Below are 14311 nucleotides of genomic sequence, written 5' to 3' on the forward strand. Positions count from 1 at the left end.
AATCCGGTTTTGGATGCCCCTCTTCTTCTGCGGGGCCTGCTTCTTTTGAAGGCGAGCTTATCTCGTCGTCCTCCTTACGGTTCACGTCGTGTCATTCATCGCGTCTCTTTAGCATAATAATAACCACGCCACGACCACCACGAGCAGCCAACTATGCTCTTTTATTACCCACAAACACATTCACCCCACAACATTTCCGTCTCAAAAAGTGGAACAAATCTGGCATTTCGACCGAAAAAATTCCTCTCTGTCTCTCTCTAACTTTCTCCTCATAAAAAATGGAATATTAACAAGAGAAAAGTTATCACGGAGGGAGCAGATTCCGTCGTGATGGACGTGCCGAGACGAAGAAAGAAAAAGCAGAAAAAAATCAGAGAAAAACGTGTTAATGATCTTCACACAATGACGAAATCTCGCAACCAGTAATTTAGTCCTGCTTTCTCCACCCTGCACAGTGACACGCTTTGTTGGACAATCTTTTAACATGCCATATCATTTTGCAAAATATGACCGTCGAGATTTTTTTGAGAAAAAATCAATTCAAAAATTGGGATTATTTTAAAACTAAAATGAACTCGGTAGCTCTGCTCGTTTAAAAGTTATTGGTGGTCAAATTTTTGTAAACCATCTAAAAAAAATCTTACACAAAACTGATGGAATTGATTTTTATCGAAAATTCACAGCAACTCGTTGCCAGTAAATATTTTAAATTGGAAATGAAATTGTAATTCGAAATTCAGTTTGTTTTGGAGATCGTTTTGAATTATTACGCAAAATCTCAAGCATCTGACAAAGTTACATCGTTCTTCAAAATTTATCAAAATAACTTTTAACGGCGCCCAAGTTCGGCAGTGGAATTTATTTTGGTTCAAAATTCATATTTCTTGCACCTTCCACTTCTCGCTTTGCAGTGCAACAACAAAATGTAGGAAAGTAAACCCACAAGAAACGAAATACTGCATATTTCAATAACTATTGAACGGACAGAGCTAATTTAATTTCTGAAATAATTCTATTTTTCTGATAAATTTTTTCCTCCAAAGTGATAACACATATTGAAGGCTTGTCCGCGATTTCCAGAAATGCATCACAACGTGCATGGAGAAAGTGGTGGAGAAAAAAACGCGACATTTCCCAACTCTCCGCCTCCCCTCATCATCATCATCATCATCATCATCGCCGTCGTCGTGGCCGTGATTGTCATTGTCAGTGACACTCACAATCGTGGTGGTGTGGTCGTGATGATTCGATTGGATCGGATCGTCCTCCACCATTTGTTACATGCACGCACGTTCCTATCTCCTCGACCCACCGAGAGAGAAACTGGGATGGAAATAACTAGCCCGAGAGAGAGATAGCAGAAAACTGCCCATTTTTTAAAATTATGACAAAATTGAGCCATTCAGAAAATAATTTCTGCCTCGAAATGACTTTTTTTTACCAGAGAACAATTTACATTAGCCACGTGCCGGTGTAAAACAGAGTCCTTTGCACCTCCACAATTTGACTACACTGTAAATAATGCGGTGGGGAATTCCCAAAATTCGTAAAAATTTTCCCAGTCCCGAATTAACGTAGTAAATAAATGGCCCAGTTATTCTCACCGTTTTCGTTAAAAAAATTGGAACCATTAATTTTTGTTGGGAATTTTTAATAAAAATAACTCCATCACCGAACTTGGACGCCAGCACAAGTTTTGTGAAAAATTTTGAATTACAACACAAGTTTTCAGATTCTCCGTCGTTCTACTTCAAAAAATTGTGCATAAAACTGTAATCAATTTTGACCCCCCCTGAATTATAATTGCATATCAATTATTCTCACCATTGCAAATTTTTTGTTTACTAACGGCTGCGAATTCCACAAAAATTAATCCCATCAAAGATCCTGGACGCCATTACAGGTTTTTTGAAAAATTTTCGGAACATAATTTTAATTATCAAGATAAATAAAAGGTTACTAATGTGCATAAATTTTCCCACAAATTTTCCCACTCTCCTTTGTATTTTCCTCCCGCCAGTGTTTCGTTTCTTACGGGTTTGCTAAGCACATTTCTTGGACCTAGAACCTAGAAATGCGAGGTGCAAGAAACTGCATGAAAATGCAAAAAATAGGCGCCATCTGGTCACGCACCGTATGCAGTATAGCGACGGGGCTTACGGTTATTTCTTGCCATATATGAGCGATCTGGTATTCCATGATTTCTTGCAAGTGGTTCCTTCCACCCGAAACCCCGGATTATTTAGCGTGCCTTTCCCCCACTTTATTTTATGGATGTGTAAATAATAACATGTCATCTGGTAAAATTTAGACAGACTGTTTTCCCCCCCCAAAATAAAATATAGCTTGAAAAAGTAAAAAGTTCTAAGGTGAGGAAGTGCTATTAAAAGTATTAAACAAGCTCCCTCCGCCACCCAGATAATTTTACTTCGCCTGGGCTGTCTATCGCATGCAAAATATCGGTTGTAAATAAAAATATGCAGGTCATAAAAAAGTCGCTCATAGAGTCACCTAACAAATCTAAAAACAATGGTGGTCTTGCATTGTATAGTATATAATATCGTTTAATATAATATAGTTTAAAATATAATTTAAATATAGTTTATAATATAGTTTAAAATATCGGTTTATCAGTACAACGAGCACGATGTCGAGCTAGTTATACAAATAATTAATAAATATTTAGGGACGAATGAACCATATGTAATATGGTTCATAATAATTAGCACCAAATTATCATAATTGCTAATAATAATAATGATACCCTTACCACCCAGCAATGTTGATCTGGATATTAACCAATTCAAAAGTTAACTTTGGATCAAGAAATTAATTCTAATTCTTATTTTCTTACGTGACGCCGAAACATTATTGTCGATATTTTGCATGCGATAGACAGCCCAGGCGAAGTAAAATCATCTGGGTGGCGGAGGGAGCTTGTTTAATACTTTTAATAGCACTTCCTCACCTTAGAACTTTTTACTTTTTCAAGCTATATTTTATTTAATTATTTTTTAGGTTTGAATTTTAAAAGCAAATATAGAACATAACCATTATTACACGCTATTTGCAACGAAACATTTACACTGTTAGTCTTACGCATATCGTAACCGATTTTTTAAAAGTGCCAGTTGATAGGTATCGGTTCCGATATGCCTAACCGACTCAAATTTGCTCTTCGACTTAGAAAACCATTTGTGACAATTTCTAAAAGGTATGGGTGACTTCAAAGGGTCCCTCCACATAAAAAGTTTCCAAATTTCAGTTCATATTCTTCCATTAGGTGCGACTAGAAAACGCTGTACCAAATTACAACTCGATTGGATGAGTTTCAAAAATCGGTATGGGTCATCCCCTATGGTCCGTCCAGATGAAAATTTTACAATTTTACTTCATATTATTTCATTAGAAACCATTATCAACCTGTGTACCAAATTTCAGCTTTGTATGATAATTTTGAAATCTGGTGCATAGCACCCCGCTAACTTAGATGACCCCTACGGGTCAACCATTTGACCGATTTTTCCCCCCATCGAACGTTTCCTAGCTTTGTCCGATATGCATATCGTAAAATTGTCGTGTTCACGGACGGACATGACGGTCCCATAAGTCCGGGCACGGGCTAAGACTATAAACTACTCCATAGCGAGGGTGTAACTATATAGTTACTATATAGCAACCACTCGGAAATCTTCGTTATAGGGAAAAGTCGCTGGTTTCTCAACCAATCGACCCAATTCTTGTTTCCCCTTATAGTAAAGTGGGGGCGATCTTTCATAAATTTAGATACCCAGCTATGTAGGTAGTCTCCTTCATACTGTAATTGCGAAACGCAACCATTCACCACCATCAAAACTTTTTTCTGGGAGGTCATATCGAAAAATCCCTTAGGATAGCACTAGATTAGGTCCGTAATTGATTTTTCGGTCTCTTTATTTTTTTCTTTAAAACGCACCCCCTTGGCTGTAGGAGGCGGTCAAGGTTTTCGAAGGGGGGGGGGGTGAATGCATACTAAGGTGTAACTGTAACTATAGTTTTTTTACCTCACCTTAGAAAAACAGATTTTGTCCTTCCTCGTGATCATCACCGCGGTTTTGATTTAGCTAGTTCACGTTTCACAGTCTTTTTTGTAACACAGCTTCCTTATTTTGGAGGGGAGCATTGGCATTATTTTAACCGCGAGCGAGACAGGAGTGGCACTGGCCGAGTCGTGGTTTTGGTTTTAAGTTGATGGAGAGAAAGCAGACGATCAAAATCCCTCGCTGCCCGCTCCCGGAATACTAAACACCTTCTTGTTTCCGAGAGAGGAATCCCGGTATAAATTTCCATTTTACTAGTCGATCCAGTCCTCTCTCTCAATTTCGCCGCTACCACCAACCCAGGACACGGGACAAGTTAAGGGCTTAGGAAAAATGGAGAAGACAAAAATACCAACTTTTTCTCCACAAACACACCGTGAAAAAACAGGGCGAAGCAAAATGACAGGATCAGAGACATAAGACATTAATTACTGGAAGAAACATAAGAGAAAAAAATGTTGGAAATTAGTTGAAAATTGTGACAAGAAAAATAAATTGGAGGATTGAAATGTCTCTGACTCGAGAAAGACGGCGACTTTTTACCCAAAAATTGCATGCACTTACCGAAGAAACCATATAAATTAAACCCTCTCCCAAAATTACACAATGTTGTTTCCGGAACGATTTGGAATTTGAATTTCTTGTAATTAACAATTCTTCCTAATTTCCTGCCTCTCTTAATTAAATTCTTGTCACGTTTCAATAAAAAATGAATAACCTGAATCAATTCTAAGATAAAAAGTTTAAGGAAAAAAATCTCCCCGGAAAAAAGCAAGCAGAGCAAAAAAACGTCGTTAATTTTAAAATGCCAGAACTTTTTCGTTAAAATCTCTTCCATAAAAGGTAGAATTTAATTCACAATTCGAAATCCCGATTTCACAAAAGAAATCAAAAATCTCACACAAATTAATACCTCCCTAATTAAATTCCTATCACGTTTCAATCCAAGAAAAACTATAAAATAAGTAAATACCATAATATTTCTAGTCCATGTCACGAATCAATTCTAAGACAAAAAAAATCTCCCCGGAAAAAGCAAACAGAGCAAAAAAACGTCATTAATTTTACAATACCCAAAGTTCTTAGTTAAAATCTCGTATAAAAACCAAAATTTCATACAAAATCCCGTTTTCACCAAACCAGAGACCAAAACCTTTCACAAATTATTAAATATTTACACATTATTTCCATCACTCTTCGAATTACTTTATAATTAATTCCTTCCCCCTAATTAAATTCCTGTCACGTTTCCATCCAAAAAAACTACAAAATACATAAGTAAATAGCATAATATTTCTAATCCATGTCACGAATCAATTCTAGGATAAAAAAAGTTTAAGGGAAAAAAATCTCCCCGGAGAAAGCAGACAGCAGAGTAAATAAAAGGAGTGAGTGAAAGTGAATAGAAGAAGGGAAAAAATATGCATGGAAAAATAAATCCCTTGCGAGGAGAGAAAGTCCTGCTTTCACTTTCTCTCCTCCAAAATCCCTCCTCCTCCTCCATCCATATATTCCTCTTCCGTCCTATCTATTATGCAACATCGTCCATCCATTCTGCCACGCTCAGCACAAATACTTTCTACTTATTCATAGGACACAAGAGTCGTCCAGCGGGGAGGAGAAGGACCGGATGCGAAGAGAGAAAGTCGTCGTCCGACACGGAGAAATGGAGGGGAATAAGAGAGAGATAAGATGTTAATTCTCTCGACAAGTCCCCACTCGTTGCAAAAATGTCCCCAAAAATGGAAAGAAATACGGGCTTTCTCCACCTTAATAACTCTTAAATACAATACTTCTGATGGCTTAAATGTAATAAATAAATAAATAAACCAAGTGCTATCGGACCAAATCTTCGCAGTTGTTTCCGCATGGCATGAATATAATGTGTTAATCTGTACCAGTAAATATGTGCCAGACTATAAACTAACTAGTCCCTTTCCCTCATCCGTTGAAATAAAAAAAACTATTTTTATGTTTTTGCCCACTTAATATTTCTCAATTCTTGTGTTTTGGATAAATATCTACATCGATTATGGTTAATATGTTATCGGAAATAGACAGTAATGAGATGAGATCTTAATGGATACTAGTCATATTAAATAGTCTGTCTTCCAATCGAATACAAAAAATACGTTTTTTCTCATCCACATAATTTTGAAGTCTTTACAATCCATATTTTCAGTCTCGTAAACACATATCGTCGTTAGCGAATGGAAATGCAGAGGACAGAGATGAGATATTAACCTCTACCAGTATACAATTCAGTTCAAATACAGCCCCCCCCAAATAAAAATAAAACAAACATACGGTTATTTTCTCCACCCACATAATTTTTAAGGATTTGTAGCATTTATTTCATTTTTCTCCCATTTCAAATGCATGTATAGATAAATAAATAAACCGATTAAACATCAAACCATCCATGGTCCACATGTTATCGAAACGGCTAAATCCGCTGAGTCCTTGGTTACAAGGCTGTGAGAAAAATGGTGGTATCCAGTCCAGAGGCTGGGAATTGGAAAGGAGAGAAAGCCGCATGGCGTAAGATTGTCGCGTCAAGGAGGGAAATATGACACTGAGTAAAGAGAGGATTTCCTCGGAAATATATACCAAATCCAAATACCGCTCCAAAATCCCATGTAACGCGTCTTCTCCACTTTCTCTCTCTTTGTACACAGATTATACACCAGAAATGGCGAAATTCCTCCACCAAACAGTGTTTCGCACGTTAGTGGACTGGACAGTACAATTCGTGAGGTTTGCCCAGTTTGGTGAAAATTTTATAGGAAAAAAATGGCAATTTTTGCACTTTATAAATTACTGAAAAATACCAAATACCGCAAAAAAATGAGTACACAATGCTCTCATAATTTTTAAAATATGTTAAGAATAAACAAAAAATGGTATAGGTAAACCATAAAATTTGCGCATTTTTTTAGAAAAATTGTCAGAAAAATTGTAAAAAAAATTGAGCAAGATCATGCTTTCGCTTTCCCAGCAGCGTTTCGGGTGCGAGTAACTAGTTGCAAGAAATAAAGGCAAGAAAATGGTTTCTGGCGGTATAGGAAATGCACGGCGTAAGAAACAACGCCCCGCCGCTATACTCATACGGTGCGTGGCTGGATGGCGCATATTTCTTGCACTTTCCAACCCTTTCTCCCAGTTTCGTGCACCCCACATTTCTTGCGTTTCTTGCCTTGCAGTGCAAGAAATGGAACAAACCATTGCAAGAAAAGAAGCACTATATTTCAGGCAGAACTTGGAAACACTGTGGAGGAAATGAGAAAACTGGTTTCAGCCTGCTTTTCACAGCAGCTGGAGCAATAATATCAGAGATTTTGGAGGGGTCAAGTAAATACCGGAAGAGGATTCCACCTCGGATGGATGGACGGAGGACAACTGACAATGGGATTTCCACCGTCAAGACGATGATCGAGCTCGACTGGACTGGACACAAGACTCGGGTCGACAGATTGGACAGATTTTTTAACGAGATGAAATCTTGACATTTAATATTTTCATATTTCTTCCCTCCCAGCAGGCCCACGAATTTTTTTACAACTACGAAAGCACTTTAAAAATCTCTTAAACGCTACAAAAATTCTAAAATTTAAACCAGAAAAGCGTCCAAGTTCAAATGATTTATCCAATTTAATCAAAAGCTAGCAAAAGCAAGCTTTATTAAATTGTATTATTTCAAAACAAAACCTTAAACGATAAATAATTCCAAAATTTAAACTCAAAAGAAAACAGGGTTCATATTATTTTTAAAATAATAATTAAATCAAACCCTGAACGAGAATCTGTTTTTCTGCAGCTAAATCTTTTTATTTCTAAAAATATTTCAAACGGATTTGAACCAATGATTATTTTTCTGTTTATTTAAATTTCGCTTGAAATTCTATTCTATAAAAATCTTAACATAAGGAACAATTTAGTAATGAAGACGAAACATCATCTTCACTGCTTGCAAACATTTGGAGAATTTTTAGTAACTAAAAAAAGATCAGCAAATATCAGCTAATACAAGCTGATTTCCAATCTATTTTTATAAATTTATTAAATTTAAATTAAATGAAAACGCCGCTGAAATTATGCTGGAAATTAATTCAAAATAAAAAATTGTATTTGCGCATGTTAAGTAAATTGCGTTTTATTATTTTAAAAATCTCAAACAGCAATGTCAAACGATTATTTTCCGATTTTCGGGTGAAATCTAGTTGAGAATGTTGTCAATCCAATTTAATCTGATAATATATGAATACATTTTCTATAAACTTTTTTTTCGGAAACATCCATCTACTTAGGCCAACAATTCAAAATTGTATAAAATAAACTTTATCGACGAAGAAATTTAGCATTTTTGAACGTCACGAATTTCCAGAATACTTTATTTTCAAAGATAACGAATTTCCTAAATAATTTCCTTGAAATCACTGCAATTTGTAAAATAAACAATTTCCTAAAAATACATCGTTTTCAGAAACAATTAATCCCCTTAAATCCCTAAAAAAACATCGATTATCAATTACCCAAAAAATCACTGCGTCACATTTCCCTCCATTAAGTACTTACTTAATATTTCAACAACCCCCCCGTAAACAAAGTTCTCTAAAAATCTGCATCCTCATGATTTACACTGGTAGACAAAAAACGACGCAAAAAACCAACCCATTACTTTTGTCTCGTAGACACATAAAGCAGAATAAAATGGAAAAGGTACACCGAACCCACGGACCCATGAAGACCACACAAATAACAAGGCGTCCCATTAGTTTAGGTGCTTTGTCTCTCTGACCGGAATACGAGAGGAAAGCCAACCTGGATGAAAAATGGATCAATCCTGAATCCCAAAGGGATCAAATATCTAACGAGAAAAGTATTGACCGCTGGAGGAGCAGCCACACAAAACCAACGCACAAGGAGAAAGTCCCACCTGACCAGCAGCCAGCCACCAAAAAAAGAACACAGCTCTCCTCCTTCCCCAGAGCAAGGCTACCTTGCTTCAATTATAAATCTTAAAGTGAAAGCAGCAAGAAAATCGGACCCACTTTCACTTACGTCCAAATTCAGGTATTTAACTTAGGTAACTAAAGACCGAGGTCTCCCAGCGTTTTCTGTCCGATTTTGACCAAATTAGTGTCCATCGATCACAAGTTTAATTAGTATGAAATTTGCAAAAGACGCCATCTCCCAATGCGCACGTTTGGCGAAGATATTTGCACCTATCTTTATATATATATTTTCTTCATCATAAAGGAGAAAATTCGGTTTAAAGTTGACAAATTTCACGACCAAAGCCAGCCTTAACTTTAAATCGTAGAATGAAAGCAGCCCGACTTTTACAGGCCCAGGTGGGTAAAAGTCATGTAAATTCTCAAGTATTTAAGTGCGCAATACAATTCAGAATAATTATTGTGTTTCGGGTTTTATTTAGTTGCACGGATTCCAATAAAAACGAGTGGGCTCGAGAAACCCGATAAACATGAAGTAGACGTGACCAAAATGCCGGTTTTTCAGCAAACTTCTAGATAAACCAAACTATGGAAAACACCATCGCCCTTCCAAATCCAAGTTTGTACAAGCCCTAAATTGCACCAAAATTTGCACTTTTACCATGACCGCTGTTCGACCTGAATTTGGCCACGTTCCCCCATGTTTATCGGGAAGAAGTCAACGTAAAATGGAAATCTGGCCTAAATTACACTTTGAAAATACACTTCGTAGTCTTGCCACCACTTTGACCCTCTTTAAACCAATTTTGACTACCTTAGGCCCACGTGGCGCCATGTTTATCGGGACCCCCGTGAAAGTTAGCAGCATGGTCTGATGCATACATAAAAGTGAATGTCCAATTTTCACTCAGTTTCACTCTCTGTCTGGAGAAAAGAGCCGAGGTATTTACGCTCCTCTCATCATCACACATCGCATCGCATCGTAATCGTAATCGTAATGTTGGTCTTGATACGTTTTATTTGCAAGAGTCAGGTCCATTATTTCCACGAATGTGTACACCCACCCACCAACCCACGAGGACGAGGAGTCAGCATCTGGTCAAATTGCCCTCCCTCCATTTAACCTCCGTAAAAGGGCTAAATAGCGGAATTATTTAATGGCAAATTAAATTACATATAACGCCATGTGTACTTATTTAGCTGCTTTAGGGAACGCCGTGGAGCTCACGTACATGTGCACATAACTCGACCAGTCCCATTTCCAGGGACTGATTTAAAATAATTTTACCAGATTTATCGACTAATTTTTACCGGATTTCGACTAATTTACACCAGATTTCTAGAATAATTTTATCAAAGAAATAATTTTACCGCTTGGAAGTAATATTATAAAATTTTGAATAATTTTACCAGGTTTGAAACAATTTTACCATAACTTGAGTAATTCTACCACTTTCGAGTACGATTTCGACTATTTTTATCAGATTTCTCGAACAATTCCATGTCAAACCAGTCGTAACAAATTATTTACTGAAGTTCGAAGCTATGTATTTCCTGTCCAAAAATCGTTACCGATCCCGGTCATAATTTGTTACCAGTTTTATCTCCTTCATAAATAGAGTCTTGAGGATGACATCCTACATACAAGACGGATCGATACTCGACATAGGAACGAGGGTTATTTTCGCATTAGAAAAGTTCGTTATCTTTCCCTCCCCCTCTTCTTCTTGAAGGAGGAAAGGTCCTCTTGATCCCGCTGACAAATCTCTCGCTAATCAAAAATGTTAAATTACTTTTCTATCCTCTCCGCTCTTCTCCCCTTATCGGATACAAATCCGCCCCAGAGATGGATTCACTTTCTATTTCGGGTAAACAAATAGCAGATTTTTGTAACCCCAGTTTCAAAATTTATGACCAGATTTACAGTTAAACGTTATATATATATTAGTAAATTACTTAAAAATGACAACCTAAAATTAATTTTTATGCAAAATAGGGCATTATTTCCCGTTGATTAGGTATTTTATAGTTCAGTTTCTATTCCAGGGTAAATTTATTGACGCCTTTTTTTTGACCTCCTCAGTTTCAAGATTTATGACGAGATTTACAGTTTATACGTTTTTTATTTTGCTTATTTAAATTACTTAAAAATAAAATTCATTTTCATTCCCATGCAAAATTGGGCATTATTTTGCATTAATTAGGTATTTGAAAATGCGTAACAATTTGTAATATGAAATTTTGCTTTAAGTCTGTCTATTTGTCTACTTAATTTAATTTTATATTTTTGGAAATTTTAAAGGGCGCCTCTAAATTAAGTACCCCACCATTTCATCTTATTTTAATTGTCATTTCAACAAATTTTATGACATGTAAAACCCAAGTGATGTTGTTAATATATTCCTTTAATCTGCATAAATTTTACTTATTGATCTTGATACCCCCAGGACCGTACTCATCTTTCAATTGTAACAATTATATATTCATCAATATATTTATATTTCTGGCGTAAAAATTGTACAAAATTCAATTTTTACCATATTTCGATTTAATCTTACAGCTATTTCTACTAATTTCGTATGAACTACAAGGACTACGAAGTCACATAGGGGACACTATAAGTACTTATCATTTGGTCACAAAATACCAGAATGGTAGAAAGTACTACTGATTCCAAATCGCCCCAAAATATGGTCATCTCAAACCAAATTTATCCTAATGGCCACAAAAATCATGACGGAAACCTGCCCCAGAAATTTATCAGGCTCTAGCTTTTTACTCTTTCTGTCTCGGTGCTGGAGGGAATTGATGTAGCAGAAGAGCAAAACCAGAAATATGTTAGAAAAATGATGAAATAACGGTAAAAAATAAAATTATGTACTCCATTTCCTAACAAGCCAATAATAAATACAATAATAATAAATTCCAGCAACACATGTAATAAAGTAGCGGAAGCGAAGTGCAAATTGTGAAGTATGTACCTTGACCCTACGCCATGAAGTTCACCGCTAAACGAAGTTCCTTTTGCCTTAGAAAATCAGAAAAATTTCCGAAAACGAAGTTGACGCTTTTGAAAATTGGACGAATAAATCGATCGAAATAACTAAATACATGTTAAGCTGTAAAATTTATTAAAGTTTGTCCGCTTTCGATCATATAAATTCCTAAAATATCAAAACTTCCCAGAGTTCTTAAAAATTCCATACCTTTTGCAGGAGTTGTTACAAGGAAATATTTTCAAATTAATAAAATTATCAGATCAAAATCACCGAAATGATTACGAATAAATATCAAAAATCAAAATAGTTAAAATGTAATTCATTCACAAGGTAATGCAATATTAGAAATAACTCGTTTCGTTGCGCTACTTATTAAGTTCCCACTTTTGCGGGACTAGGCAGCCCAAAAGGAAACTTTTGTAAACTACAGATTAACACACCTTGATTAGGTTATGGTCTTGACTTCAAGCATATTTAAAATTTAAATACTTGAAATTTAATTGTACCAAATTATTGAAAAATACTTTATTTTATCCGAAATATTGTGTACCAATTTTTTAAACCAGGAGTCAAAATGGTTCGAAAATTTGGCGGACGGACAAAATCCATCTCTCAAAAACTACCCTGCCTTCCTCCTTTACTCTCAAATAATAATCCCAAACCCCCGATTGCGACATATGTACGTAGGAAAAAGACGGCGAAGAACACAATCCTTTTCCTCCTCGTACACCCAATTCCTTTGTGATTTCAATATTTCCTTTGAAAGAAAAAAAGTAGGATTCGTCGTCCGTCTCTCGTCTCGTTATGGGCGCATTGTGACTTTATAAAAGGGGACACATGCACACACACAGAAGAAAAAAAAACTAACAATCCAGCCATGCAATATTAAACGAGCTCATTTTTTCCATATATTTCACTCTCAAAGTGAAAGTAAGAGAAAGTATCTTCAAGGCGGGAAAGGTTGCTTTCTCTCTTTTTTCAGGAATTGATCAGAATTTTCTCTCTCTTTCTTCCTTTCTTTCTTTCTATGCAAAGTCACCAACTAATTCTCTTTTGTGATAGACAAAAAAAACATGTATTTTTTGTGCATCGAGAAACGATGAAGTTGCAATTTATTTCTTTTCAAGAATATAAAACCTCGTTGTTTTTTGGACAACGGAGTGAAGAATTTAATCGGACGCAGGTACAATAGGCAAAATTGTTTTGTGATGTTGGAAAAAATTGGGAAAATTACAATTCCACACTTTTCCACGAATTCTCGATTGATTTCGCCGGACTTGTTACCCCGTAAAACGTACGTGGATAACAGACTTTAGAATTTAATTGGACCCAGAAAAGGGAAAAGTGTGAGGTGAAAATAAAAGAAAACTTTTTGTGAGCGTTAAAAAATTGCAATTCTACATTTTTCAATGACTTTTCCAATTTATGATTTTCGACAAAGAATCAACCATACTTTTACCTCGTTGTTCTTGCTTGCTTAAAAAAATAAAAAATTTTGCCTCTCTCAATAGTCTGATAAAATCTGAAAAATCTCAATTTTACATTTTTCAAGGAACTTATGTTCGACCAAAAACTCGACTATATTTTCATCTCCTGTGCACAAGAAAAAAAAATTGGGAACCTTTAAAAAACTTAAAACTTATAATTCCACATCTTTTCTGATTTATGTTTGGGCCAAAAAAAGTGCATTTTACTGAATTTGTTTGAGGTGATATTTAGATTTGCTCCTCGTCACCAAAAAAAATCACGAAATTTCCAATCTTCCACAATTAAAACCACTCTCCCTCATCATAAATATGCAATATGCCAAAAATAAAACACGTAAAAATAGGATGCTTACCTTAATCCTGACGTTGGTGTCGATGAGCAAGGACGCGGCCGTATTTCTGAGTTCCGCTCCCACAAAAGTTTCATCTCTGGAGGGCATGAAACCCACAATTCCGATGTCAAACTCGGCACAATATTTGTCCAAAATGTTCCTGTTCCACTCATCCAGTGATAAATATTTGGTATAATTTTCAAAAAGAATTGTCGAAAAGCGACCCTTTTCCCCGTTCCGCAGCACGGGCAACGATTTCCCAGAAACTTCTACTTTATACCTGAAACAAAGAAAAATGGGATAAATTATTCCATTTTGTGTCCCCGTCATCAGAAACATTTTGCGGTGGCGTGTCAACCATCAGGTCGGACGAAGAACAGGATTAGTGTTCACGCCACTCACTCACGGTTACTCAGGCCTGAAAATAATGGCGCTAAATCTGGACGACTGACTGACTGA

General features: G+C 36.1%; 1 protein-coding gene across 2 annotated transcripts in view; it reads right to left on the reverse strand.

Moving 5' to 3' along the window:
* LOC110862321 (bifunctional heparan sulfate N-deacetylase/N-sulfotransferase) overlaps window positions 1-14311 on the reverse strand; it is a 58342-nt gene that overhangs the window by 10696 nt on the left and 33335 nt on the right. For both annotated transcript variants that reach the window (XM_022111503.2, XM_035845423.1), the window contains exon 4: window positions 13874-14132. In XM_022111503.2, coding sequence (XP_021967195.1) covers window positions 13874-14132 — 259 coding nt within the window. The remainder of the gene's footprint in view (window positions 1-13873; window positions 14133-14311) is intronic.

Source organism: Folsomia candida, unplaced genomic scaffold, assembly GCF_002217175.1.
Source record: "Folsomia candida strain VU population unplaced genomic scaffold, ASM221717v1 Fcan01_Sc054, whole genome shotgun sequence".
Taxonomy (NCBI): Eukaryota; Metazoa; Arthropoda; class Collembola; order Entomobryomorpha; family Isotomidae; genus Folsomia; species Folsomia candida.